This window comes from Triturus cristatus, chromosome 3_1, assembly GCF_964204655.1.
Source record: "Triturus cristatus chromosome 3_1, aTriCri1.1, whole genome shotgun sequence".
In the NCBI taxonomy this organism is placed as follows: Eukaryota; Metazoa; Chordata; class Amphibia; order Caudata; family Salamandridae; genus Triturus; species Triturus cristatus.
In genome coordinates this window covers 868,528,857-868,555,091 of record NC_140583.1, presented here as the reverse complement: position 1 = coordinate 868,555,091, position 26,235 = coordinate 868,528,857, and the positions used below count along the sequence as shown (strand labels likewise).

Below are 26,235 nucleotides of genomic sequence, written 5' to 3'. Positions count from 1 at the left end.
TATTTCCGTTAGCCGTCAGCAAAGTGCGAGGAGGTGCTGGATCATTGGGGGAGCCAGAATTCACCTGGAGCAGAAGCGGTTCTAGCGTGGTGGCAGTAAGAAGGGGAAAGGAATCCAGGGTTGTCTGGAGCTGGGATGAAGGGGGGCGGGGTTGGTGGTGGTAGGGGGGAAAGAGGTGTAGATGGTTTGGATTTTCTGATAGAAGAACTCAGCCAAGTCATTACAGCAGGTTTGTACATTAGTAGTGTTGGGGGGTTTGTCCGGAAGTTTAAGAAGGGTTTTTGCGATACGGTAGATTTCTTTTGGGCGGGAGACCGCTGCGTTGATTTTTTCTTCAAAGAAAATGGATTGGGAGTTTTTTAGTTCAAGTTTGTAGGTGCGGATCGCTTGTCTGTAGGCGAGCTTCCTAGATGGGGAGTAGTCCAGTCGCCACTGCCTTTCTAGTCTCCTGCGGTGGCGTTTTAAATCGCGCAATTCAGTGGAGTACCAGGGGGCTGTTTTTGTGGGTCGCTTAGTCTTGGTTAGTTTCATGGGGAGCACTGAGTTAAGTGAGTTAGAGATCCACTGATTGTAGTCCTCGTTTGCTGTGGTGGGGTTGGGGTTGTGAGGGGGTCTGGTGGAGTCAAGGGTTGCTTGCCATTTGTCTAACGGAAGGTTAGACCAGTTGCGAGCTCTACAGGTGTTAGTTGAGGTGGGGGGGTGGGAAACGGCGGGTGTCCAAAGTAGGGGAATCAGGAAGTGATCTGACCAGGGAAGAGGAGAAGGAATACCAATGGAGAGATTCGTACTATTGCTGAACACAGGGTCCAGTAAGTGGCCCTTGATGTGGGTGGGTTTGGGAACTAATTGTGTCAATTCTAGAGCAGATAGGCTTGAAGAAACCTCTGAGGCGGCGTGGTCCAGAGAGTTGTCAAAATGGATGTTAAGGTCGCCTAGGAGTGTAAAGTTGGGTGAATTACATGCTAGGCTGGCTATAATAGGTGGGAGGTTGCATGTGAATTGTCCTAACATACCGGGTGGACGGTATATGAGTAGGCCGGAGAATGTGTTAGTAGGGGAGAAGTCCAGGGCGAAAGAGAGACTTTCGCAGTCAGGTAAGATGTTAGGGGTACTGCGGCACTTATAGCAATCTCTGAAGATGATTGCTAGGCCGCCTCCTTTCCCTGTTTTCCGGTCTTCTCGTGAGATTACCACATACCTCGTGGTATCCTCGAGGTATGTGGGTAAAGCTGTCACTAACGGTCTTAAGTAGTGATCAAAGTACTTAAAAGTGTTTTCTAGCAGTTACCCTATGGAAGAGAATATAGGTCTGCCTGGAGAGTCTTCTTGATCTTTCGGCTGCATGGTCAATCATAAGATTTAGATTGACCATGGCGAATCTTTGGGCATCGGTTCTTCCGCCCTAGCGTTATTATCCTCCTTCCTCACAGAGAGAGTGCAGTTGAATCTTTGGATGGATATCTTTCTGATTCCTTCTCTCTTCCTTGTGGTGTCACACAGGGATTTTCTTTGAGCCCGACCCTGTTCAACCAATAGTCACTTTGATTAGAAATCTGGATTTCTCAGTAGTTAGTTACACCGACAATATCCAAATTTTGTCTCAGTTGCTGGCAATCAGCAATAATCAGCTGCCAATTTCCGCAACTGCATGCAACAAGTTAACAACTGGATGATGTGCAACTGCTTAAAATTAGATTCAGATGAAATGGAAGTACTACTACTGGGAAACAATGGTTCCTTCTGGTCCCTGATTGATGGTCAGCTGATCTTGGATCGGTTCTGACCCCAGTAACGCAGGTGAAGAATCTGGTGGGGACTTTTGATAACCATCTGTCTTTTGACAAACAGGTAGATGCAATCACTTCTAGTGAATTTTTTATGCTAAAAAGTCAGAGAAGGATTGTCTTTTATCCTACTGGAGCTAGGAAATTAGTAGTAACCATCCTTACCCTGTCCAAAATAGATTATTGCAATGGTCGGTACATCAATTTACAGAAACAGTTCTTCAATAAGTTACAGATCCTGCAGAATTCGGCGGCATGCCTATTGCTCAGAATACCCAGACAATGTTTTGTCTTTAAGTCATTATTAGAGCAAAGGAAAGATTCTAAGACGCTTTGCATTGCCTATAACGCCTTACTTGACGAAGGTCCTGACTGCTTTTGAAAAGAAATTTGTTAGATACATTCCTGCGAGGCTACTTCAATCTTCTTCAGGAGACAACCTCATAGTGCCCAATTTTAAACAAGTTTGCTGGCGAGGGAAGAAGTTTTCTTTATGGCACAACAAAATGGTGGAATGCCCTACCTCTTCACTTAAAGACCAGCACATCCCTGTCTGTTTTTAGAAAGAATCTCAAAACTTGGCTTTTTAATCTATAGCTCCCTAACCAGGTTTACTATCTTTATCCTTCCGTGTTTTGCCAGCGCCAAGACAACCTCGGGCAATCGAGCGCTTTGTAAAATGTATTTTATATTCATTTCATTTCTTAAAATGCGTTCGGCACCTCTTCCTCTTGAAAGCATATGTTTACTTTAATTCCTTAGACCCGTATTTTGATCACCATTCATTGTGTATTCCTTCTTGATTTACGTCTGTGTTTCTGGCATGGAAGGATGTTTTTATTGTATACATTTATATTGTACTATCTGCTACTCTATACTAGGGGTGGGCGGAATTTGCGGAATTAACCTTCGCAAATTATCGCGAGAATGTTTAAAATTATCGCAAACAAGCAGAAATATCGCGAAGATGCGGAAGTTTTTTTCCGGCATGTTCGCGAGATTTTCTGCATGGTTGCGGGTCGCCAACTTACCCATGTGGTTGCTTGCGGGCGCGGCCATCTTGTTTTGAGTTGTTCTCGCGGTGCATGATCGCGAGAAGAAAGACGTGATCGCGCGACGCATGACGTCACTGCGGGCACGAACTGTCGCGAGACAGCGCAAATGGCTAAAAACAATACAACATCTCATGGAGAACGCGACCGGATCAAGAAAACTTGTCGGCGAACGCAGGGATTCAGGTAAGGCGATCGCGCGCGCGCGCGCGAGAATGTATTATTTTACAGCGTGAGCAAGAAACAAATTATCGCCAAGCTGCGGAAACCGGAATTTTTGACATTTTCGCGCTCTCCGCGGAACGCAAAAATGTCAAATTATCGCAATTTCCGCGAACGGAACGAAATTTTTGCCCAGGCCTACTCTATACTCTTGTCTATCCTAAGACGTTTTTCTTTCCTTTACTCCCTAGTTTGAATTCGTTATTTCCCTGTTCCCGTTTTTTTCTGGGAGTTTTATGTAGTGCGAACTCGACCCAAAGGTATCATAGGTCTTTACATGAGCACCAGTTGCGTTACAGATTGACACATTCGTTTTGTTAGGCACAGGGAGATTAAGTATAATATTGATTCTCTGATCCTGTACATGGTATATAATAAAATAGTAAAAACAACAGTTGATGGACAGAATGCAGAACAATGTCATACATTCACCCAGTACAGAGATCTGGGCCTAAATCCATCGTTTTTTTGCTCACCATGCCATTCCAGTTTGAACCCAGCCATATGCAAATCAGTCTTGACCCTGTGCCTCATGGGAACAGTCCAGCCCGAACTGCCAAGCCAGGTCCTCCCTGGACTGGAAACAAGCATCCTAGGACCGGTTTCGGAGTTTCACCCCTCTTCAGCCAGGTTAGCTTGATTCCAGTGGCATGGAGAGCATGGGACTCATGTCTGAGCATACCCGTCCCACTCGGGGTGACAAATGCAAAAACAACAGTTGATGGACAAAATGCAGAACAATGTCATACATTCACCCCAGTACAGAGATCTGGGCCTAAATCCATCGTTTTTTTGCTCACCATGCCATTCCAGTTTGAGCCCATCCATATGCAAATCAGTCTTGACCCTGTGCCTCATGGGAACAGTCCAGCCCGAACTGCCAAGCCAGGTCCTCCCCGGACTGGAACCAAGCATCCTAGGACCGGTTTTGCGGTTTCACCCCTCTTCAAGCTATCCTGGCTGCAGAGGGGTGAAACCCCGAAACCTGTCCTAGGATGCTTGTTTCTGGTCCAGGGAGGACCTGGCTTGGCAGTTCAGGCTGGACTGTTCCCATAAGGCACAGGGTCAAGACTGATTTGCATATGGCCAGGTCTAAACTGGGGTGGCATGGTGAGCAAATGAATGATGGATTTAACCCAGATCTCTTGACTGGGGGTGAATGTTTTGATTTGTTCTGCATTCCGTCCATCAATTGTGTGTCTTTTGCATACCCATTTACAAATCCATACAACCACTCACACATCCACTCACCTATACAGCCACTCACTCTCCAACACTGCCACTCACACACCCACTCAGTTAACCAAACACACACTCAAACAGCGACTCACATCTTCCTCTTGAAAGCATATGTTTACTTTAATTCCTTAGACCCGTATTTTGATCACCATTCATTGTGTATTCCTTCTTGATTTACGTCTGTGTTTCTGACATGGAAGGATGTTTTTATTGTATACATTTATATTGTACTATCTGCTACTCTATAATCTTGTCTATCCTAAGACGTTTTTCTTTCCTTTACCCCCTAGTTTGAATTCGTTATTTCCCTGTTCCCTTTTTTTCTGGGAGTTTTCTGTAGTGCGAACTCGACCCAAAGGTATCATAGGTCTTTACATGAGCACCAGTTGCGTTACAGATTGACACATTCGTTTTGTTAGGCACAGGGAGATTAAGTATAATATTGATTCTCTGATCCTGTACACGAAATATAATAAAATAGTACCACTGATGTATAGATGATCTGTGTATCACTGCTATCAATGAGATGTAATTGAGACATTTGTATGATCTTTACATTTTCCACACTGTCCCTTTGAGCCAAATTCTGGAGCTTCACTTGGAAGGGAGAGAAAGAACAAATTAAATGAGAAAAGATACACTATGCAGTTTGATAAATGATAGTCCAGAGAAATCGCATAATCAAACATTGTAAACTGTCCTAAAGACTTATTCACTTTTAACTAATTCACATGGAAAGTATGTTGAAAACTTAAATGTTTTTATAAGACGTCTTGGGGACATTAAGGCAATTCTTTACACCCAACCCCTTTAAAAGTTCACCAGCTATAACTGCCTACATGCGGAACCACAGTCTGCGGTAAAACTGAAAGGACTGTTCCGCGATATAAAACCATCTAGATCATACTCATATCTAGACCATAGTTCATATCTACATCATAGCTCATATCTAGAGCATAGCTCATATTTGAGCACTGGAATGTTGTGAGCTCTACTGAAGACAATGAAGTGTCTCAGGGCCATGCATGGCTGGTATAGAACTTCTGCTCCAGCATTCGAATGCTTATCTTTCTGTTTCTCCCTGTTTATTTTGACTCCTTCTACTCTCTCAGTGGGAGGAAGGTTCTAATAGCATTATGCTTTGGCCACGGGCTATAAAGATAGTCTCCCTCACTTGAGTTCCTTGAATGTAGCTTCTGCCTGTAGCTCAGGAAAAAGGCCTGAGTATTATAGCCCTCATCACCGGGCTATGATGATATAGTGCTGTAAGAAGCTTCAGAGTTTAATAGGATATCAACCCTGTTGGTCTCTCACTTCTGTCCTTAAATGGAACTTCAGTTAGGAATTGCAAGTAGTTTTCCTCGTTTTTCAAAGGACCTATGGCCTCAATTGACTAATTCTTACAGGACCTCCAGGTTTAAATTAAACTGCCTTGGACTCAATGTGCAGTGTTAACTGGTGTGAGCCTTGATGCCAATTTGTGAAAGGAAATATGTATGTACTCTTCAAAAATATGTGTAAGTTATTGTTATGGCTTCCTACATTTACATGATTTGTGCAGTTTCAAAGGGTTTTTTAAACTGTTTTAATGCTATATTCAATAAAGACAAATCACAAATTCATCCATGTAAATTAGTTGAAAGATTTATTTGCAAAGATATTATTTACTTGTAATTTAGACTTAACTTGTAAAGTTTATTTCAACAATTGAGCCTTATGTTAACGTTTATTTAAAACCTAGAGTCTTAAGGTAGAATGTGTACACTTACTGAACTTGCAAAAAGAGGCATGCTGCCTGGTGAATATTTTGATATGAACTGCAACTGTAGGCTCTTTGTATGAAATGCTTCTGCGTTTACAAAGCCTGCAATTCTGAAAATCACAGGCTTTGTGACTGCAAAAGCACAGGACACATTGTACTAAAGGTACTTTGTGATTTAGAAAAGTCTTTCTGACTCACAAATTACCTTCTGTGACTCATTCACAATCGTAGCGAGGAAGGGGTGTGAAGTTAATATCATTGCAAATGCAATGATATAATTTAATGCTTTGTGAAACCTGACATGTGGTGGTAAACCATTCACAAAATGGAAGCTGTCATGGTGGGACACCGTGAGAGCTGACAGTCTTGGGGGGAGCAGTCAGTGTCCCCCCCCCCCCCACCTTGAAGTCTCTCGCATACCAGTTTTTCTCTGTCAATTAAAGGGACAGGGTGTGCGTTTACAAAAAATGTTGTCATGCAAGAAATGCATATGCAAGGATGGAGGACTGCTGTCTCTCACAAGTGTCCATCGCTGCACTTGCAGACAATCAGAGGGTATTGCAAAATGCTCCTATTCGTATTAATGAGGCATAAGGTTGATTAGTAAATCAGGCTCACTACAAAATGAAGGGGAGGTTGCACAGTATTCAGGGGCCTATACACAAAGGCATTTTAGAGTTACTTAAAGTAGTTCTTCTGTAGTGCTCTTCTCTATAGTCTTAAATACCTTTGTGAATGGGTGTTAAAACATTTAAAAAGGACTTGGTCCTCTTTGCACTTTTACTAATTGGGAGTTGGACGTTTCTGGATTGATTCACATAGTTGTGCCAAAAAGAGTATTCCTGTAGTAATACTTCCTGTACTTATAAATGGTTTCATGAGCCAGCTACTGAAGGTGCAAAAAGCACTAACTGGTTTGTGACCTCCTGTTTTGGGCCCTCTGGGGCACATGCATCAAGAGAAGGAATTGTGATTCCTTAATAGCGATTTTTAAGGAATAGCTATTTAGGAGTCGCAATTCCATATGCATGTAGGAATAGCACAATAAATAGCGATGCCTATACATTCCCTAATAGCGAATCCCAAATTGCAATTTGCTATTAGGGAATGCATTCCCATTCATTCCTATGGGCCGTATGGCCCATAGGAATGAATAGGAAAGCATTTGCAATTTGCGATAACCAAATAGGTCATCGCAAATTGCGAATGCAAATGCAAGGGTGCTAGGGAACCTAAGGCCCCCCTGATGCACACCCAACAAAGGTAAGTGTGCACATGTGACACACACACATTCCCAGATGTGTATGTGCCACATGGCACTTTGAAAAATGCAATTTTGTGCATTTTTCTAAGGATTTGCAAATTAACATCAATTTGTAGTTGATGGTAATTTGCGAATCCCTAATGCAAAGTCGCATTTTTAAAATGCTTCATGCATTGCATTTAGGGAATCGCAAATTGCGATTCACTAAATGCATTCGCGAAATAGGTAATCGCAAAAATTGCGATTACCTATTTTGCAAATGCATTTAGGTTTGATGCATCGGAAAGGGCTTTTTACTGGTCGCAAACGGGCTGATTCAGCAAATTGGCCTGTTTGCGACCAGTAAAAAGCTTAATGCATGTGCCACTTTATTCCTACTCTCAGGTGGAACCGCCCCTATAGTTCTGCTGCTTGTTGTACTGCTGTGCCTGGAGCAGCACAATCTCTGATGGATTCATTGCACACTAATGATGTATTAAAATGTGGGTTTTAACATGGAAACAACAAAATTTCACACTGATGCACCTGTGAGTGAGAAGGGATACTGGAAAAGCTTCTCGCAATAACTAAATATTTCCTGCTTACTCACAAAAAGGCACAATTTAACCTAAATTTACAGAACTATTCCTGCACTCTCAAATGGTATTGCTTTCATGTTCTTAAGCTCTCGTGTTTTGATTTTAGGTTTTGTATGATGCCTATGGATTCCTTGAGAAGAACAGAGATACACTTCCTGCTGACATTGTTGTGGTTCTGAGAACATCGGAGAACAAACTTCTTCAGCAGCTGTTCTCTAACCCGTTAACAAAAACAGGTACTTTCTAGAGGTCTTGTCAAGATTTTAGCTACAAGTTATTCAGACTTTTTGGCCTTGAGAAGTTACACTACTCGGCATCAGGTTGAGAAATTGCATAAATACTTGAAGTTTTAATATTATTCCGTAGTCGGCCCAGAGTTTTGTTGTGAGTATACAAAGCACCTCTTAGACATAGCCCACCAGAGAGAATGGGTGGCTCAATATCTCAAGAAAGGCCGCAAATCTACTGTAATCCACACAAAACATTAAATGGGGGGTTTGGTATGCAGTTTTAAAAACCATTCTTTATGTTAATTTTCACATATGTAAGCCTCGTGCATCACATGTACTATTTCACAATCCTAACTTGGCAGCCTCTGTTTTTAACGGTGCTGTAGATTAATGAACTGTGAACACAATGATCATTTCTTAGTCAGTCTCTGCTATGATTTGCTTGCTGTGCTGAACACGTGATTGACTGAAAGAAGTATGTATTATTTTCCCATAAATTAATCAAATATGCATTCTTGTCATAAGCCTTTTTTGTCATTAAGGCATTATTTATTATACCCTGGTTTTTATCACTGTTGGCAATCACAAAATGGAATTTTGTATGTGTTAAATACTGGAAGGTAACATTAGAATTGTGCTTCTAGTCCTTCAGAGGAAGCATTCTAATGAGAGCTTAGGATCCCAAAATAGTGAACATTTTAACTGTAGTGTAAAACCATTGTGGTAACACAAACTGTTGCGAAAAGTCAATGTTATTAGATGAGAAGGTAAATCATCAGAAGAACAATGACAATGATCAGTACAACATTGGGTTAATATACCCCGCCCTCCATAGGTACTTTGTTCCCAGGACCAGAGGTCCATTCAGATTCATCATCAAGAGTGTGCTCGTCCTAAAGGCTTCCAAGTACATTATCAGTTTGTTATTTCTACAGAAGTATTTGGGGATAAAAATGAAACATTCTAAAGCAATATTAGCACAAATGTCACCATTAGAAGCCATGAGAAAATCAACAGTCACATAGTTTAATAAAATCACAGTTCTTTGTGCTAATAACTGATTATTTATTAGCTTATGACCATTAGCCACTTTCTTTAGCACCTTATCAACTCAACAAATCTCATGGGTTGACAAACTCATTCCATAACTCAATTGCAAGATAGCAAACAATCATGACAAAATGCTAATGGCTGCATTTCATATCCAAGTTAGCTAGAACTGGACTAGTCTTTAGGCAGCCACTCGTAGGCTTGGTTGCCACAAACTTAGCACTTTCCAGTTTGATCAGGGACATCACTCTGACTGGACAGTATACCAAATGGGAAGATAGTTCACGGCATCTCAACTGGTGTAAATATGGAGAAAGTGATTAAGGCAGGTTGCTTAGGTATGATCACATTACAGTTAGTGTGTCCCATTAAAATGCTGCAATTTCCTCTTTCGCAAACTACTCCATAGCTACCAGACACTAAATGGATAGTACGGGTAAAAGTTTTGGTTTGGCAAAGACAAACTGGCACATGCATCAACAATGCCATTTGCGATTCCTTAATAGCGAAAAATAAGGACTCGCTAATAAGGAATAGCTAAAGGCTATGCATGTAGAAATCGCTTACAAAATAGCGATTTCTAAACATTCCTTAATTGCTACTCGCAAATTGCGAGTCGCAATTAAGGAATACCTCCCCATTGATTCCTATGGGCCGGCCCATAGGAATGAATGGGAGGACTTTCTCAATTTGCTAATCTCAATTAGAGAATCGCAAATTGCTCATGCTATTTCAAGGGTGCCAGGGCGTCAAAAAGACACCCTGTTGCACCCCTGAAATCTGCATATGAATACATCTTGCACACACACATGCCCCAAGGGCATGTGTGTGTGTAAAATGGAACTTTGAAAAATGCACTTTAGTGCATTTTTCAAAGTTTTTGCAAATTACCATGAAGTTCAACTTCATGGTAATTTGCTCCCCCTATTAGCGAAATCGCGAATTTTTAAACTTTCATGCATTGCATTTAAGGAATCTCAATTTGGGATTCCTTAAATGCAATCGCAATTTAAGGAATCGCTATTTAGAGATTCCTTAAATAGCGATTTTTGCATTTGGGATGATGCATCCCAAATGCAAAAATACCGGTCGCAAAGGGGCAGATTCTGCTAATCTGCCCGTTTGCGAGCAGTTTTCTCGTTGATGCATGTGGCCCATTGTCAAGTCTTCAAGGGTAATGTGAAGTTTAATCATTTAATTTTTTATTTTTTTTGTTTTTAAATATATTCTTATTGATTTTACAAAGGAAACAAGACACGAAAGCAATGTTGTACATACTTCATTATTCAACATGGGCAGACCTAGAAATAATAAACCTCTCAAACCTGCTGCACATTTCACTCCCAGGGTATGGTAAGAGATTATGGGCCTCATGTAGGTTAGAATCGGTAAGTTACATGTAGGTAAAAATTCGGTAACAGTTACCGATTCGGTAACAGTCGGTAAATACGAATCGGAATTCACCGATTCGGTAAATACCGAGGTGAAAATTACCGAATCGGAAAATACCGAGGTGGTATCTACCGATTCGGAAAATACCGAGGTGGTATCTACCGAATCGGAAAATACCGAATCGGTACGTACGGATTCGGTAAATAACATCACATGACTTGACGAAACAGCTAATCCTGTGCAACGACAGCCCACCCAACCAGGAACTGCCCACACCCAGGCAGGTGTACACAATTAGCCGAAGTGGCCACACCCAGGCAGGTGTACATAATTAGCCGACCCTGGAGAGGCTCGGAGTGCAGAGGAGAGGCAGGGAGCAGTTGCATGTGCGAGCGGGAAACGAACAGCATGTCCAGCCAGAGCACACAGAAAGACGGAGGGGAAAGGAGGAGGAAGCTCAAATTCAGCCCCAAGGAACTCCAGGTGCTGGTGGAGGAGGTGGTGAAGCAGCACCAGAAGCTGTTTGGGAGGCAATCCCTGCAAGTGCCTGAGGCCGAAAAGCGCAACATATGGCTGGCCATCCAGGCGCAGGTCAATGCTGTGGGAGTGACCCACAGGGAAATTGAGGTCCTCAAAAAGCGCTGGTATGACCTGAGGATTGTGACCAAGAGGAAGATGGGCGACATCCAGAAGGAGGCCAGCCAGACCGGAGGTGGAACCAACAGGGCACCTGCCCTCACCGAACTGGAGGAGCTGGTGGCGGCCACACTCGAGCAAGAGAGCGTCGTGGGTCTTGGGGACGCCGACAGCTCTGCCAGAGCCGCAACACACCAAGGTAAGACGAAAGCACAGCAATGTAGCCGCCCCTACCCCTATCCCACATCCCCCATTGTGACACGAGAATCACACTGCAGTCCACACGTGTCAGTGCAGACAGGCAATGCATTCCGGGAGATGTAGTCAGGGCAACACTAACCATGACGTAAATGTCACAGGGCAACAAGGCATGTCACGCACTCGAGGCACAAGGAGACAGAGGACAGATTGGAATGTGAAATGATTTATTGTGACGCTTGCAATGCAGCCCTTCGGGGACACTGAGCCAATGTTGTTTTTCTGTCCACAGATGTGACATCATGCAGTACAGGGCATGCTGCAGGGGAGACGGCACACCGGCCACAAAAATCACCTCTAGCCAGCACGAGTGCAGACCAGGGAGCAGGCCCACTTGCAGCCGCACCACCTACGCAGCCAGCCTCGCCGCACACAGAGCCAGCATCACCTCACCGAGAGCCAGCATCACCACCACCAGAGCCAGCATCGCCACTCATGTTCGATTCACCGGCCACATCTCCGCTTGCAGGTGTGAGAATGAGGAGGCGTCCAGCAGCCAGGCTACGAGCCTTAGACACCTCGTCAGACGACAGCATGGGCCCAGAAGACCGCACCGGGCCCCAGGAGGGGAGCCATCCCACTGTGCCCCAAACATCACAGGCAGCACAGACGGGAGCAAGAGGGCGCCGCAGGTCGCGTGTCCAGAGTCCACCAGCACCCACTGACGGCCATGGTGTCTTCTTGGGGCTCGAGGGCCAAATGTTGAAGCAACAGCGCCTGCAATCAAAGGCAGTAATGTCAGTCCAGAGGCACATGCGGGTGATGAGGACAAGCTTAGTCAACATGGACACAAACATTGGCGGCATGGCTGCGGGCATTCGGGACATGTCCCAGTCAATCCAGCAGTTGTGCAGCAAATTAGATGCTGACATCGAAGCACGGCGCCGGGAACGCCAGAGAAGGGACACTCCCAGCAGGGCACTCAACCGTCTGGCAACTGCGACTTCCCTACTTTGCCGGCGCTCTGTGACGATGCAGGAGGGCCTAACACAGTGCTGCAGCGACCTGTCACGGGGGATGGTGCAGGTGACAAGTGCACTAGGGGTGCTATTGACAAGTCAGGCGTCGACAACTGCTGCAGGGGATGCTGCGGAGAGCATCGACACCAGCAGCAGCATCACACCCCCCGTCCCCGAAGCACGCAGGAGCAGCAGGCGGCTTGGGGTTGGCTCTAGTGAGGATGCACAGGCCGTGCAATCCACCACTGCAGCGCGTATGCGCAAACATTGATGTGGCCCTGCTTATCCACTTGCCATTGGGTGACGTAACCCTGGACATACTCATTGTATAGATGGCATATTGCCAGATTGGCCTGTTCATGTGTTCATGGCGTGGTGCCACATTAAACTACGTCATGACTTCTCACGACTCGCTGTGTCCCCTCACTTACTCAGAAATAGTTGCATGTGATCTCTGCCCGTCTCTCTCTCCCATCGATTGCAGTTGGCACTCTAGCTGCGCTGCCCTCTGGCTGGCCTGACTCATCCTCGTTGTCCTCAAAATATGTTAGTTCCACATCTGTACCTTTTTTCGTGGCAAGGTTGTGCAGCATTGCACAAGTGGCAATTATCTTGCAGCAGGTGATGGGTTTGTACTGGCGTGCGCCTCCGCTCTTGTGGAGGCAGCGGAACCTGCTCTTCAGCAGTCCAAACGTGCGCTCCACCACATTGCGTGTAGATTTGTGGGCCACGTTGTATCGTCTCTCACTCTGGGTTGCTGGGTGTAGGTAGGGAGTGAGGATGAATGAACGGCATGCATATGCACTGTCGCCTGGATGAGTAAAAGGGAACCATCAGTTACATGCCTCTATACACTCTGATTTGCAGGTTTCAAGGGGCGTCACTGTTACTTACCCAGCAGGTATCCCTCTCCGAATTCTCCGGCTCTCAGTCGTGTGTAGATCCCACTATTCTGGAAGATGTAAGAGTCGTGGGTGCTCCCAGGAAACTTTGCAACAATATCTGTGATGATGTTCCCTGCATCACAGATCACCTGCACATTGATGGAGTGGGTGGACTTCCTGTTCCTGTAGATGTGCTCTGTGTCAGCTGGAGGACAGATTGGGATGTGTGTACCATCAATACAGCCGATGACATGGGGGAACTGTGCCATGTGATAAAAGTCTGTTTTTGTTTTCTGCAGTGCAGCCTGTGTGTTTGGGAAGCTGATGTAGTGGTGCATTCTCTGCATCATGGCATCCAGGAACTTCCTGAAGAAACGTGACAGGCAACTCTGGGATACCCCACCCACCGCAGCTATCACCACCTGATAACTGCCGGATGCCAACAGATGTAGGCTGCAGAGCACCTGCACATGTGGGGGTATGGCGTGCGCCCTTCTTATTGGCTGGTCCAGGAGTGGGTGAAGGTCCCTGATTAAGTCCATGATGGTTTCGGGGTGTAGCCTGTACCTCTCATGTATCTCTGCATCAGTCAGCTGGAATAGTGTGATGCGCTGTCTGTAGATTTGTTCCTCCCGTCGCCACACCCTCAGTCCTGCTGCCTGTAGACGTAGGCGCCTTGCAATGACGTACATGGCGGCCATGTTGTCCACGCTGTTGCATTTTGGGATTGCTTATATGCATTGTTGATGGTTACCACCTGCTTTCCATCCGTGTTAATTACCGACTCTTATTTACCGATTTTCCTGGATTTCTTAATTACCGACTGCTCCTACATGTCATTTTCAATTTTTACCACTTCATATTTACCACTTCATATTTACCGATTCGTTAATAATGTATTCGGTAAATATGAATCGGTATTTTAGAATTCGGTAACTATGAATCGGTATTTACCGCCTCATATTTACCGAAAAGTGGTTTTTGGACTCCTACATCTCACTTGTCTGATTACCGGTCGGTAACGGCATATTTACCGAAAATCGGCCGTTACCGACCGGTATTTGGCTACCTACATGAGGCCCTATGTACCTTGCCCTCTTTCAATCATGCTGTTAATCAGACCTTAGGAAAACAATCCTTCTCTAGTGCGTTACTGGATCCTGCTGAGGAAGGTGCACAAACAGTACCATGGGGTTGGGGGGCATCCCTACCCCACAACTGGAGTGGGAAATCTCTTGGGCATGCTGTAGGCTGGGGGGCCTGCAACCTCACAGCAGTCTAGTATCACTGTTGGTGTACTGTACAAAATCATGCAGGATTGGATCCTAAAACTCTGCCACTGAGTACTTGCAAAGGCCTCTCTTTTCTTCCCTGTGGAGGGCAGTATTGTCCACGTTTGCCCATCGTATGACTTCCTTTCTCCACTGTAACAACTGGGGAAAGAGCAGGGACTTCTTCTATATTGTCACTGCTCGTTTAGCTAAAAGGCGATTTAACTCTGTAAATGCCGTTGTGGCCTTCTTGTTTTTGCATCTAGTAAACAAGCCTAGCAAGCAATGTTGGGCATTTGTGACATCTGTTCTCTCAGTGGCCTGTGAGATGTTGTGAAGCACCTTTAGCCGGTATGTTTGTAGTAATGAGCACAACCACATCATGTGTAGTAAATCTGCACAAGATGCTCTGCCACTGCTGGATAGATTATGTACAATCTGTGAGGGGTCAAGTAGGCTCCATGGAGAATGTAAAACTGTATACACTGAAATCGAGCATTCCTGGGGAATTTTGTGGTGGTACTCGAGGAACTTAGTCATTCTGAGTCGCTAAGCCCCAGTCCCAGAGATGTCGCTCACCAAAGTGTTTTGGGGAGCTAATATGGTGGAGGGTTCCCGTTGGAATGTTTTAAAAAGACATGTGACAAGGTATCGACCATGCCCAGTTTATGTAATGCATGGAGTAGGGTCTGTGTATCCGGTTCTCTGTCTACTACATTCCAGTATCGGGTGAGTGTTCGCTGAACAGTGCCATAAAGCTAAAAATAGATAATATGAAGCTCATACTGGGCACATAGTTCCAGAAATGTGGAAATATGGATTTTTCTGATCAGTTATGTCCCCTATCTTGGACCCCAACGGTTCCATGTATGAATCACAAGTACATGTATGTTCCCTCCAGTTCTAGTTATGAAGACGCAAACACATGTGCGTCCACCGCCAACATGTCCTTTGTCAGATCCGCCATGAAAAGGCCGGATATTCCATTCTTAAATATGAAAGGCCACCGGCTTTATATGGTTCACTTATGCCATTTTACAGTCCAGGCAAGTAGGCCCTGATTCTGTCATCGAACTCTTCTTGCCTTCTGCCTCTGAAAGCTCCAGTCTGAGCCTGCAACCGTGACCATGAACTTTGCCTCATTCTCTGCGCGGCTCACGAAGCCTGACATCAGCTTGCTGCCTGCCAAGAACTGTATTTCACCTTCGAAATTATCTGCTCCGTTCCCTGCCTGATGCATTCCTGTCTAGTAGTTTAAGTAAACATTCTTCCAGCTACCGAGCAAAGGCTCGGTTTCTCTGTCCTCATGCAAGTAATTCATAGCCCTGTTACCATGGAAGGTTTCTGCCCCTTGCATCTCATATAGACACTTAGACACTTAGACGCTTGTGCACGCACACACAGTCAGTATAGAATAGATTTTGTCCAAGAGACTTCCCTTTGTGGATAACATAGTTCTTTAAACATGGGATGTTAGATATGATTTGGGATTAGGTTGACTTGACCCTCCAGACTTCTTGTCTCCACATGTAGAGCTAAATGTCAAGCCCCCTTCACCCCCTAGTTGCACGACAATCACACGTCATGCTGCTGCGCACGCATCTATGCCAAGTATAATCTTATAGATCCACCTATATATGACATCATAACCAATTATGTTCCTTTTTACTCCTCATTACGCCCATTTTCGGTTACGCAGGTGAATCGTCATCTTCCTTATCAATTGTTACGCCTACCGCATTCGCTTCATTGTATTGTATGTTCTATAAAAGTCATTTCTTGTCAATCATGTATGTACTTCACTTCCTGAACCTTCGTGGTGACGGAACTTGGAGCAACCGATTATAATCGTTCATTGGAATAAAGCCCATTCCGAACCTCTAATACCACGGATTCTGCCTCTTATTTACTGAGCTGTTTTATTATGTTTCTGTACCAAATTAAGTCCCGGTAATTAAATTATTTACCACATGAATGGCGCCCGAACAGGGACACTTTCTCATCTCACGCGCCGGCGGTGAGTTGCAGGCCCGGTCTCCTGCCACAGCTGGACGGACAATAACGCGTACCAGCAGGATTTCCTGTATCTCCCTCCGGTCAAGCGGGGGCGACTGAGGCTGCGATCAACACCCAGACGAGGCGGTGAGAAGTGCGAAGTATCCCGACCAGAGCCTAGCTGAGAGAGCAAGATCCGAGGTATACAGAGGCCCACCAGTTTCCGAAGTCCCAAGTCGAGTCCAGTCTCCGCAGTGTTCGAGTCGAGTCCAGTCCGGTTCAAGTTCAGTCCAGTTTCCGAGGCCTTCCGTTTCCGAGCTACCCGGTGAGTACCATTACTGGGGAGGCTTTCTGACGTGCACATAGTTTGTGCCGGTCAAGACGGGTTTGGGTACACAAATCCGGTCTGCACTGTTTCAGCAGTGTATCTGTACTGTTTAGCAGTATATCAAGTATATAATTCAGTTAATGTCGAGTATTATGTTTAGTGATTTAAGTTTTCCTTAGATCATCATCATTATTGATTGTTCAGGTAAATGTTAAATGTTAAATGTTTTAAGTACGTTCTGCATATTGTGGTATGAATGACTGTTCATTATCGTGGTTACTGTATTAAGTTTTGTTTTAAATCAAGTATCAGATTAGTTCTCAATATGCCGCTCTTTTCAAAATTAAGACAGATCACAACAAGAAAAGGGGTACTCGAAGAAGCCGTTCCTATTCCTCCTAGGGACACTCCAGGGTACTTCATGTATCATAAACATGGCTTAGACGCTATATTATTTCTTGATTTATGGGTAGACTACACCAAGGAATTACCAGAAAGTCAGAGGTGGCCCGCAGCGGGGACCTGGGATGCAGAGTGCATCATGAAAGTCGAGGAAGAGCTATGGAATATCAGAAAGTGGAGATACAGGGGGAACTGTTACGTTTCCTCATAAATTGTGTGATCAGAAATCAAGACCGACCAGGGGTAGACCCGGAAGCAATGCAAATTCTTACCAGATGGAGTCAGAATATATCAGAAGGAAGACATGATAAGCAGAATTGTATAATAGCCATGTGCCGAAAGATCCGTAAAGAATTAGAACGCCTACACGAAGAAAGATTAGCGGTAGACCAGTTCGAACAAAGCGAGGAAGAAGGATCAGGACTGCCCACAGGACAGTCAGACACTATAGCCTATGTAGGTAGAGGAAGATCTTGTAATAGTAATAGATGTCTTATTGACCCGATACGTCCGATATGTCCAGACAATAACAGGAGTTTCCCAACACCCATAGTCCATATAAGGTCTAACGAGCATTCGTTCCGAGCAGCTGACAAATTACTCCGAGAACGAAGGGGTTATCATTTTCTCGATTCTATGGATGAACAAGAATTAGCCAGGTCGGCTGTCCATTGGGTTGACAGTCCCGGAAAATATAGTGATGATACAGTAGCACGCACATTTTTGAATCTCACCCCAGATGAACAGCGTTTAGCTGGGATTTATATGATTCAACAACTCCTTATACTATATCAGAGTCAGCATTCGGACCCTGGTCCCTTACCTGATATATTGACTGAATTACTCATGAATAGATGGAGAGGTTCAGGTACTAAATTAATTAAAGAAATACTAGAATCAAGAAAGCAATACATTCTTTTTGTATGTTCAGAACATGTTTCACTACCCATTAAGGAAAGAACCACGTATTATATGGACAGACAGAATCCTCTACGAGAAGTACACCCAATAAAGGGCGAGGACAATGAGTTTAAACGCGTATTTGTATACACGCCCATATCAAAAATAGAATTGTTAGAAATGAAGAAAGTGGTACCCAGTCATGACAAAGATCCAGCGGGTTTTCACCGAGAAATTAAAGACATGTTACTCATGGGAGAGTATACCTATCCCGACATTATGACAATATTAAAGGTATTAATGCCTGCTGGCATTTATGAGAAACTCAGGGAAAAAGAGTGGGAGGTAGGAGACCAAAAAATAGAATGGTCAGTATTAGAAGCAGAAGAAAAGGCCCGAACTGCAGGAGCAGGACTTGGGGATAAAACTAAAGCACTACCAGGTTTATTAGTACAGGTACTGCCACGTTTATTAACTACGAAAAAGGAAGATTGGGGTACAATTTCAGCCTGTAAACAGAAGCAAGATGAAGACACTAGTGATTACTATGCCCGATTTGAAAAATGTTTTGGTATAAATAGTGGCATAAAAGCAAGTAGCGAATCATACCCACATCTGTTTGTAACAAAATTAGTAGAAAATGCCCTGCCCCAAGTAAAGAATAGAGTATTAAAATTCGAGAGTACCTGGCAAGGTAACACTCCATCACAAATGTTACAAATGTTACAGTACCATCACAATAGAATTAGAGAGGAACAAGAACATGAACACAGACGCATGAAAGACACAAAAATGAAAATGCTAGTTTCTCAGACAGTTCCAGCTGAAGGACATAAAAAGGGTATGACACATTCCGGTGATTCAGCAGGACCTGTAAAAGGGACATGCAATTATTGTAAAAAGCCAGGTCATTACGTACACGATTGTCCAGTTTTGAAACATAATATCGCCATAGGTAATACAAAAGAAAGACCACGGCCACCTAGACAGGATCAGAATGAACAAGGAGCTCCGCAGCACGCACAGTACATGCCAGCTCCACCACAGTCTGTACAGTTTGTGCCAGCTGCACCAGCGCTGCCCGTTGCTGCCACACAAACCACGACACGACAACTGTACCAGACCGCACAGTACGACTATCCTGATTACCAACGATACGCATGAACCAGCCTAGAGAGGGAAGTTGACTTACCCCTTATCGAGATCCCTGTAGATCAAGAAGGACCTTATGTACATAGTGAATTGTTAGGCCAAGACAGAAAATTTTTACTCGATACAGGGGCAAGTCGAACGACCATAAAACGTAGTGAAGTTCCAGGGGCACCCCTCTCAGGCTCTCAGAATATCTCCCTTGGTTTTTCAGGAAAACCTATTGTTAATGAAGTGTCACAACCTCTTCCACTTACGATAGGACCTTTGACCCGAACTACCGATTTATTGCTTACTAAATCATGTCCAGAAAATCTGTTAGGAATAAAAACACTGAAAGCTCTAGGAGCCATAATATGTTGTTCTCCGGAAGGAGTAAGATTGTTTTTACGTGATTTTAAAGGTCACTATGTATCTAGAGACATGGATCCCCGACTGCAGACTTTACCTACACATCTATGGGCACAAGGCCCTACTGATGTTGGTTGCATGAATATTACACCATATCGAGTCACATTAAAGGCAGGAGTGGTACTACCACGAATGCGACAATACAAGTTACCCCCAGATGCTGTAGTGGTTTTGCTGCAAATCATTGACGAGCTCATTGCCCAAGGAGTGGTTGTGGAAACAGACTCCAATGTATGTAATTCACCAATAATTCCGATTCTTAAACGAACAGATCCAAAGGCCCTGCCAGTATATCGATTGGTTATTGATCTGCGCGAATTAAACAAGTGCATTGTGCCACAATTCCCTGTGGTCCCTGATATCTCGTCATTATTGACAGCCATTGATTCCGAAGCAACATTCTTTACTGTAATTGATCTTAAAAACGCCTTTTTCAGCGTCCCAATAGATCCGGAAAGCCAATATTTGTTCGGATTTAGTTTAAATGGACGTAGCTTTAAATTCTCACGCGCACCTCAAGGATTTACAGAAAGCCCCAGCATCTATAGCCAAGCACTGAAACGAGAACTTGACAGTATCCACATGCCAGTTAACACTGCCTTGCTTCAATATGTCGATGATCTGTTGATCACCGCTAGAAGCGAACCCGAATGTGAGAAAGCATCACTGACAGTTTTACAATTTCTAGCTGAAAAGGGACACAAGGTGTCCCCTTCTAAGCTGCAATTCTGTGTCCAGCGAGTTATTTATCTTGGACACTCGCTGTCCAAGGAGGGAAGGCAGCTTACACCCGACCGCATTCAGTTAATAGCTAACATGCAAATACCCAAGACACAAAAGGAGGTGCGGGCTTTCATAGGCCTCACTTCATACTGTAGACAGTGGATCCCTCAATATGCATTTCTAGCAAAATCGCTCATGCAAATACCCAAGACACAAAAGGAGGTGCGGGCTTTCATAGGCCTCACTTCATACTGTAGACAGTGGATCCCTCAATATGCATTTCTAGCAAAATCGCTCATTCAGTTGACAACACAGGAGGCAGCCACATCGACTGTTCTCCCTTGGACTCAGGAACATACACAAGCTTTTGAAAGCCTAAAGAAAGCTTTATGTCAAGCACCTGTTTTAGCAACGCCATGTTACAGAAAACAGTTTACACTCTTTGTTACAGAGCGCAAAGGTACTGCCTTGTCAGTACTCACACAGGAACAAGCAGGAGCACACAAACCATGTGCTTATTTTTCTAGTACATTAGATCCAGTAGCTCAGGCTCTTCCTGCGTGCCTGAAATCAGTGGCAGCGACAGCTTTAGCAATACGACAAAGCGATGCCATAGTGTTAGGACATCCATTGACAGTTCAAGTACCACATGCGGTAGAGGTTCTTGTAAATAGAACGCAAACACAACACTTGACTATAGCGCGACTTACAGGGTACGAACTTACATTGTTCCAGCCACATATAGAAATCAGACGCTGTAACACATTGAATCCTGCCACACTTTTGCCAGTAATCGGAACAGACCCACTAGCCCATGACTGTATTGAAGTTATTACTATAACGACGAAACCCAGACAAGACTTAACCGATGTCCCATTGTCAGATCCAGACCTGACATTGTATGTAGATGGTTCATGTATGAGAACAAATACAGGAGAGTTAGTGGCTGCTTACGCAGTCACAACAGATACTGAAGTCATTGAAACAAATCATATAAATACTTTGTCAGCTCAAGCCGCAGAGCTCATCGCTCTGACACAAGCCTGTATTCAAGCCACAAGTAAAAAAGTCAACATATACACTGATTCACGTTATGCATTCGGAGTTGTACATGACTTCGGCGTGCTGTTGCGAGAGAGAGGTTATTTAACTTCCCACGGTGCCCACATTCAACACGGACCCCTCATTCATGCTTTATTAGATGCGATACATCTACCGACTGCAATATCAATTATGAAATGTAAAGCTCATACGAAAGTCACTGATATCATTTCTCAAGGCAATGATCTAGCCGACAGAACAGCTAAACAGACTGCTCAAACACAAACATCCGACATGACAAAGATAATAGTCCCGACGCCGACACATTGTATGACAGTTAAAGATCCTACTTTTGACGTAATTGACATCCAGACACATGCTACACCAGATGAAATAAAGAAATGGACCGAATTAGGAGGGATCCAAACGGATCAAGGATGGATTATGAAGGAAAAGTCTGTGTGGTTCCTTCCTGATTCAATGGTCCAAGTTATAATTAACACTATACATAGTCCAGCACATCTAGGAGAAAAAGCTATGCTAGATAGCATTCAACACATTTGGTTCAATAAACATTTACGAGCAGCAGCCAAACAAAAGGTCCGTACCTGTATGATCTGTTGCCAGTTCAACCCAGGAAAAAGCGTTCCCGTAGAACAGGGTGGATTTCATCCTCCTGATCACCCTTTTGAAGTCCTCCAGATGGATTATATCCAGATGGAACGATGTCGAGGATTCAAATACGTTCTCGTAGTTGTTTGTGCTCTTTCCCGTTGGACGGAGGCATACCCGGTTTCAGATTACACTGCCCCGACTACTGCCAAACAGTTGGTTCGAGAATTCTTCCCACGATACGGTTTACCACGTGTTGTTCACTCAGATAACGGCCAGCCGTTCTCATCCGAATTAATGAAACATGTTTCACTTTTGTTAGGTTATCAGTGGAAATTCCACTGTGTCCGACACCCTGAGGCAGCAGGTCTCGTAGAAAGACATAATCAGACCCTGAAAATTAGATTGTCCAAAATATGCAGGGAGAAAGGTGTCGACTGGGTAGTAGCACTACCAGTTGCACTCTTTTACACAAGAATGGTAGCACACTCTCGAACAGGGCTATCCCCGTATGAAGTGATCTTCGGCAGACCACCAAATATGTGGGGGACGCCTATGCCACGAAAAATAACTGATATTGACTGTAATATGCTGACAGATTACTTAGCTTCCTTGATGTCTGCACTACAATCTTGTCGTTCACAGGTAGCTGCAACCTTTCCCGACAACACTGAGGTGAAACCCCTTGACGTAGTTCCGGGGGACCTCGTTCTTGTGAGGAATTTCGACCGAAAGACTCAGCTGGAGCCCAGGTGGAGATCACCCAAATTGGTTCTGCTCACCACAAGGACAGCCGTGAAGATCGAAGGCAGAAAAGGATGGGTGCATTCAAGTCATATCAAGAAATTTCATGGACTTCCTTCGGATGTGAATAGCCCCCCTCGTGTGTCTTCACCCATTGACTCAAAACTACCTTTGGCTGAGACCAACAGCAAGGAACTCTATAAACTAAAACTAAGGCCTAGACCGTCGGACGATTTGATTGTTTAAGTCCTCTCCAAGGTGAAGCGGTTGAATCTGTCTCCGACATGTATCCCTTAGACCTGAATCATGGAAAATCGCGAAAAATGTTGAAGCGACATGCGTACTGTAAATCATTGCGTAGCCATTGCATAATGACGTTATTAATTTTGTTTTTCTTGAGTCTTTTAATAATTACTGCAAGTATATTGTTGCTCATATATTATCCTACTTCTAGACCTGTTTACAATGTTACTGCTGAACATTCTTTTAGTGAATTATCTCCGCTTGAGTTGTCTTATAGATTTGCGCTGCGCAATAACACTTTTATTAGTATGTTACATCACTCCCATCAGGTTAGCAATGCTACAAATTGTTGGATATGTGGCCGACTCCCTCCCTATCAGAATTATAAAGGAATTTTACCTCTCTTTCCATACCCGTTCACACACAACGGCTCCTGTGGAGCATGGTTTAGTTTAATTAATTCTCTAGATTCGAATTCTGCAGTTTGTCAAGATAACTGGGTATGGGGAAATTTGAACTTAATTTTACTTAAGGTCTGCTACCCCAACAAGGAGGGACTTCCCCAGAGAACAGGAACTGATCTAGAAAACGAAGTGTATGGATTAGGTAATTTCACGCTTAATCTTATGATCCTAAATGTCGAATCCGAAACTACTCCAATTTTGCCCGCTATGTCAATATTTCCAGTAAAGGGTGAACTATGTGTAAGGAAAAATGGTTCCATACATATGGGCCATAGTAAATGCACGACTGTAGTAGAGTTTAGTGATCAAGGCAAGTCCACATTTAGAGCTTCCCGCCATTCTTATTACATATGTGGTCAGACGGCATATGTACGTTTGCCTCTAGACTGGGACGGTACTTGCTATATTGGATTCCTTTTGCCACCTGTTTTTTTAGCTCCTCCTGATTATCACAGAAATATTCATTTAGTAAATAGTAGAGTAAGGAGAGATCTCCCAATAGTCGATTACACTGAAACAGCATGGGAAAAATACACAGATTTCAATAAAGGTCTCTTTCCCTATATAGGTACTGTTACTAATAGTAAGCTGATACGTAGATTAACTAGAACCCTTGAAGCAGTAGTGAATGAAACTATTTCCGCTTTAGGCAATTTAACAGAAGAGCAGTCTGCTATGCGGATTGTTGTGCTTCAAAATCGTCTTGTCCTTGACGTCATCCTGGCTGATAGGGGCGGAGCTTGTAGGGTCATCGGATCAAGCTGTTGCATTTTCATACCAGAAAATTCGCCATCTGTATATAAGGCCATAACTCGCCTTCATAAGATTGTAACCAGATACACCAGAACCCAGGCACCTGGACTTGGTCCGGTTGGTTTTGGAGTATATTATCTACCTTTGGATGGAAGGTCCTATCTTTCCTAGGTATTGGCCTCCTCATACTATTCAGTTGCTGTCTATGTCTACAATGTGGACCAGCGATCTGTGGTCTGTGTGCCACATCGTGTATTCCACCACCAAGAATTCATTCGTCACGGAAGAAGAAAGAAGAACAAATGATGTTATATGAACAGATCAATGGATTGATGAAGATTGATATCTCTTAACGGGCAAGTAGGGGACAAGGAGGGAATGTGGAAATATGGATTTTTCTGATCAGTTATGTCCCCTATCTTGGACCCCAACGGTTCCATGTATGAATCACAAGTACATGTATGTTCCCTCCAGTTCTAGTTATGAAGACGCAAACACATGTGCGTCCACCGCCAACATGTCCTTTGTCAGATCCGCCATGAAAAGGCCGGATATTCCATTCTTAAATATGAAAGGCCACCGGCTTTATATGGTTCACTTATGCCATTTTACAGTCCAGGCAAGTAGGCCCTGATTCTGTCATCGAACTCTTCTTGCCTTCTGCCTCTGAAAGCTCCAGTCTGAGCCTGCAACCGTGACCATGAACTTTGCCTCATTCTCTGCGCGGCTCACGAAGCCTGACATCAGCTTGCTGCCTGCCAAGAACTGTATTTCACCTTCGAAATTATCTGCTCCGTTCCCTGCCCGATGCATTCCTGTCTAGTAGTTTAAGTAAACATTCTTCCAGCTACCGAGCAAAGGCTCGGTTTCTCTGTCCTCATGCAAGTAATTCATAGCCCTGTTACCATGGAAGGTTTCTGCCCCTTGCATCTCATATAGACACTTAGACACTTAGACGCTTGTGCACGCACACACAGTCAGTATAGAATAGATTTTGTCCAAGAGACTTCCCTTTGTGGATAACATAGTTCTTTAAACATGGGATGTTAGATATGATTTGGGATTAGGTTGACTTGACCCTCCAGACTTCTTGTCTCCACATGTAGAGCTAAATGTCAAGCCCCCTTCACCCCCTAGTTGCACGACAATCACACGTCATGCTGCTGCGCACGCATCTATGCCAAGTATAATCTTATAGATCCACCTATATATGACATCATAACCAATTATGTTCCTTTTTACTCCTCATTACGCCCATTTTCGGTTACGCAGGTGAATCGTCATCTTCCTTATCAATTGTTACGCCTACCGCATTCGCTTCATTGTATTGTATGTTCTATAAAAGTCATTTCTTGTCAATCATGTATGTACTTCACTTCCTGAACCTTCGTGGTGACGGAACTTGGAGCAACCGATTATAATCGTTCATTGGAATAAAGCCCATTCCGAACCTCTAATACCACGGATTCTGCCTCTTATTTACTGAGCTGTTTTATTATGTTTCTGTACCAAATTAAGTCCCGGTAATTAAATTATTTACCACAGAAAGGACAACAATGTTCCGTTGGAGAACAGATCACCCAGGGTGGTGATTCCTGTAGCATGCCACAGTGTCAACTTTCTGTGTGTTAAGGTACCCCATCCTCTAGGGATGCTCTGACTGGGAAGAAGTGGGGAATACGGGCGTGATCGGGCAGCATGGGGGAAGCTGCACTTCAGGCAGCGTTGGACCATAGATAACAGAAGAGTGCATCATCCAGAACAAGGAAACCTGGGAAACAGAGTGCTTTATAGGGCACCACTAAGTATTTGAGCAAGGGATATTCCTGTCACCTAGTGATGATGATCCCAAGCCAGCATGCCACCCACCGGAGTTATGCTGGAAAGTA

The 26,235-nt window shown here is 44.1% G+C and overlaps 1 protein-coding gene across 4 annotated transcripts in view; it reads left to right on the top strand.

Annotated features, from left to right (window-relative positions):
• MYO3B (myosin IIIB) overlaps positions 1 to 26,235 on the top strand; it is a 2,253,613-nt gene that overhangs the window by 1,446,908 nt on the left and 780,470 nt on the right. For all 4 annotated transcript variants that reach the window (XM_085645333.1, XM_085645331.1, XM_085645332.1 and 1 more), the window contains one exon: positions 8,008 to 8,137. In XM_085645333.1, coding sequence (XP_085501459.1) covers positions 8,008 to 8,137 — 130 coding nt within the window. The remainder of the gene's footprint in view (positions 1 to 8,007; positions 8,138 to 26,235) is intronic.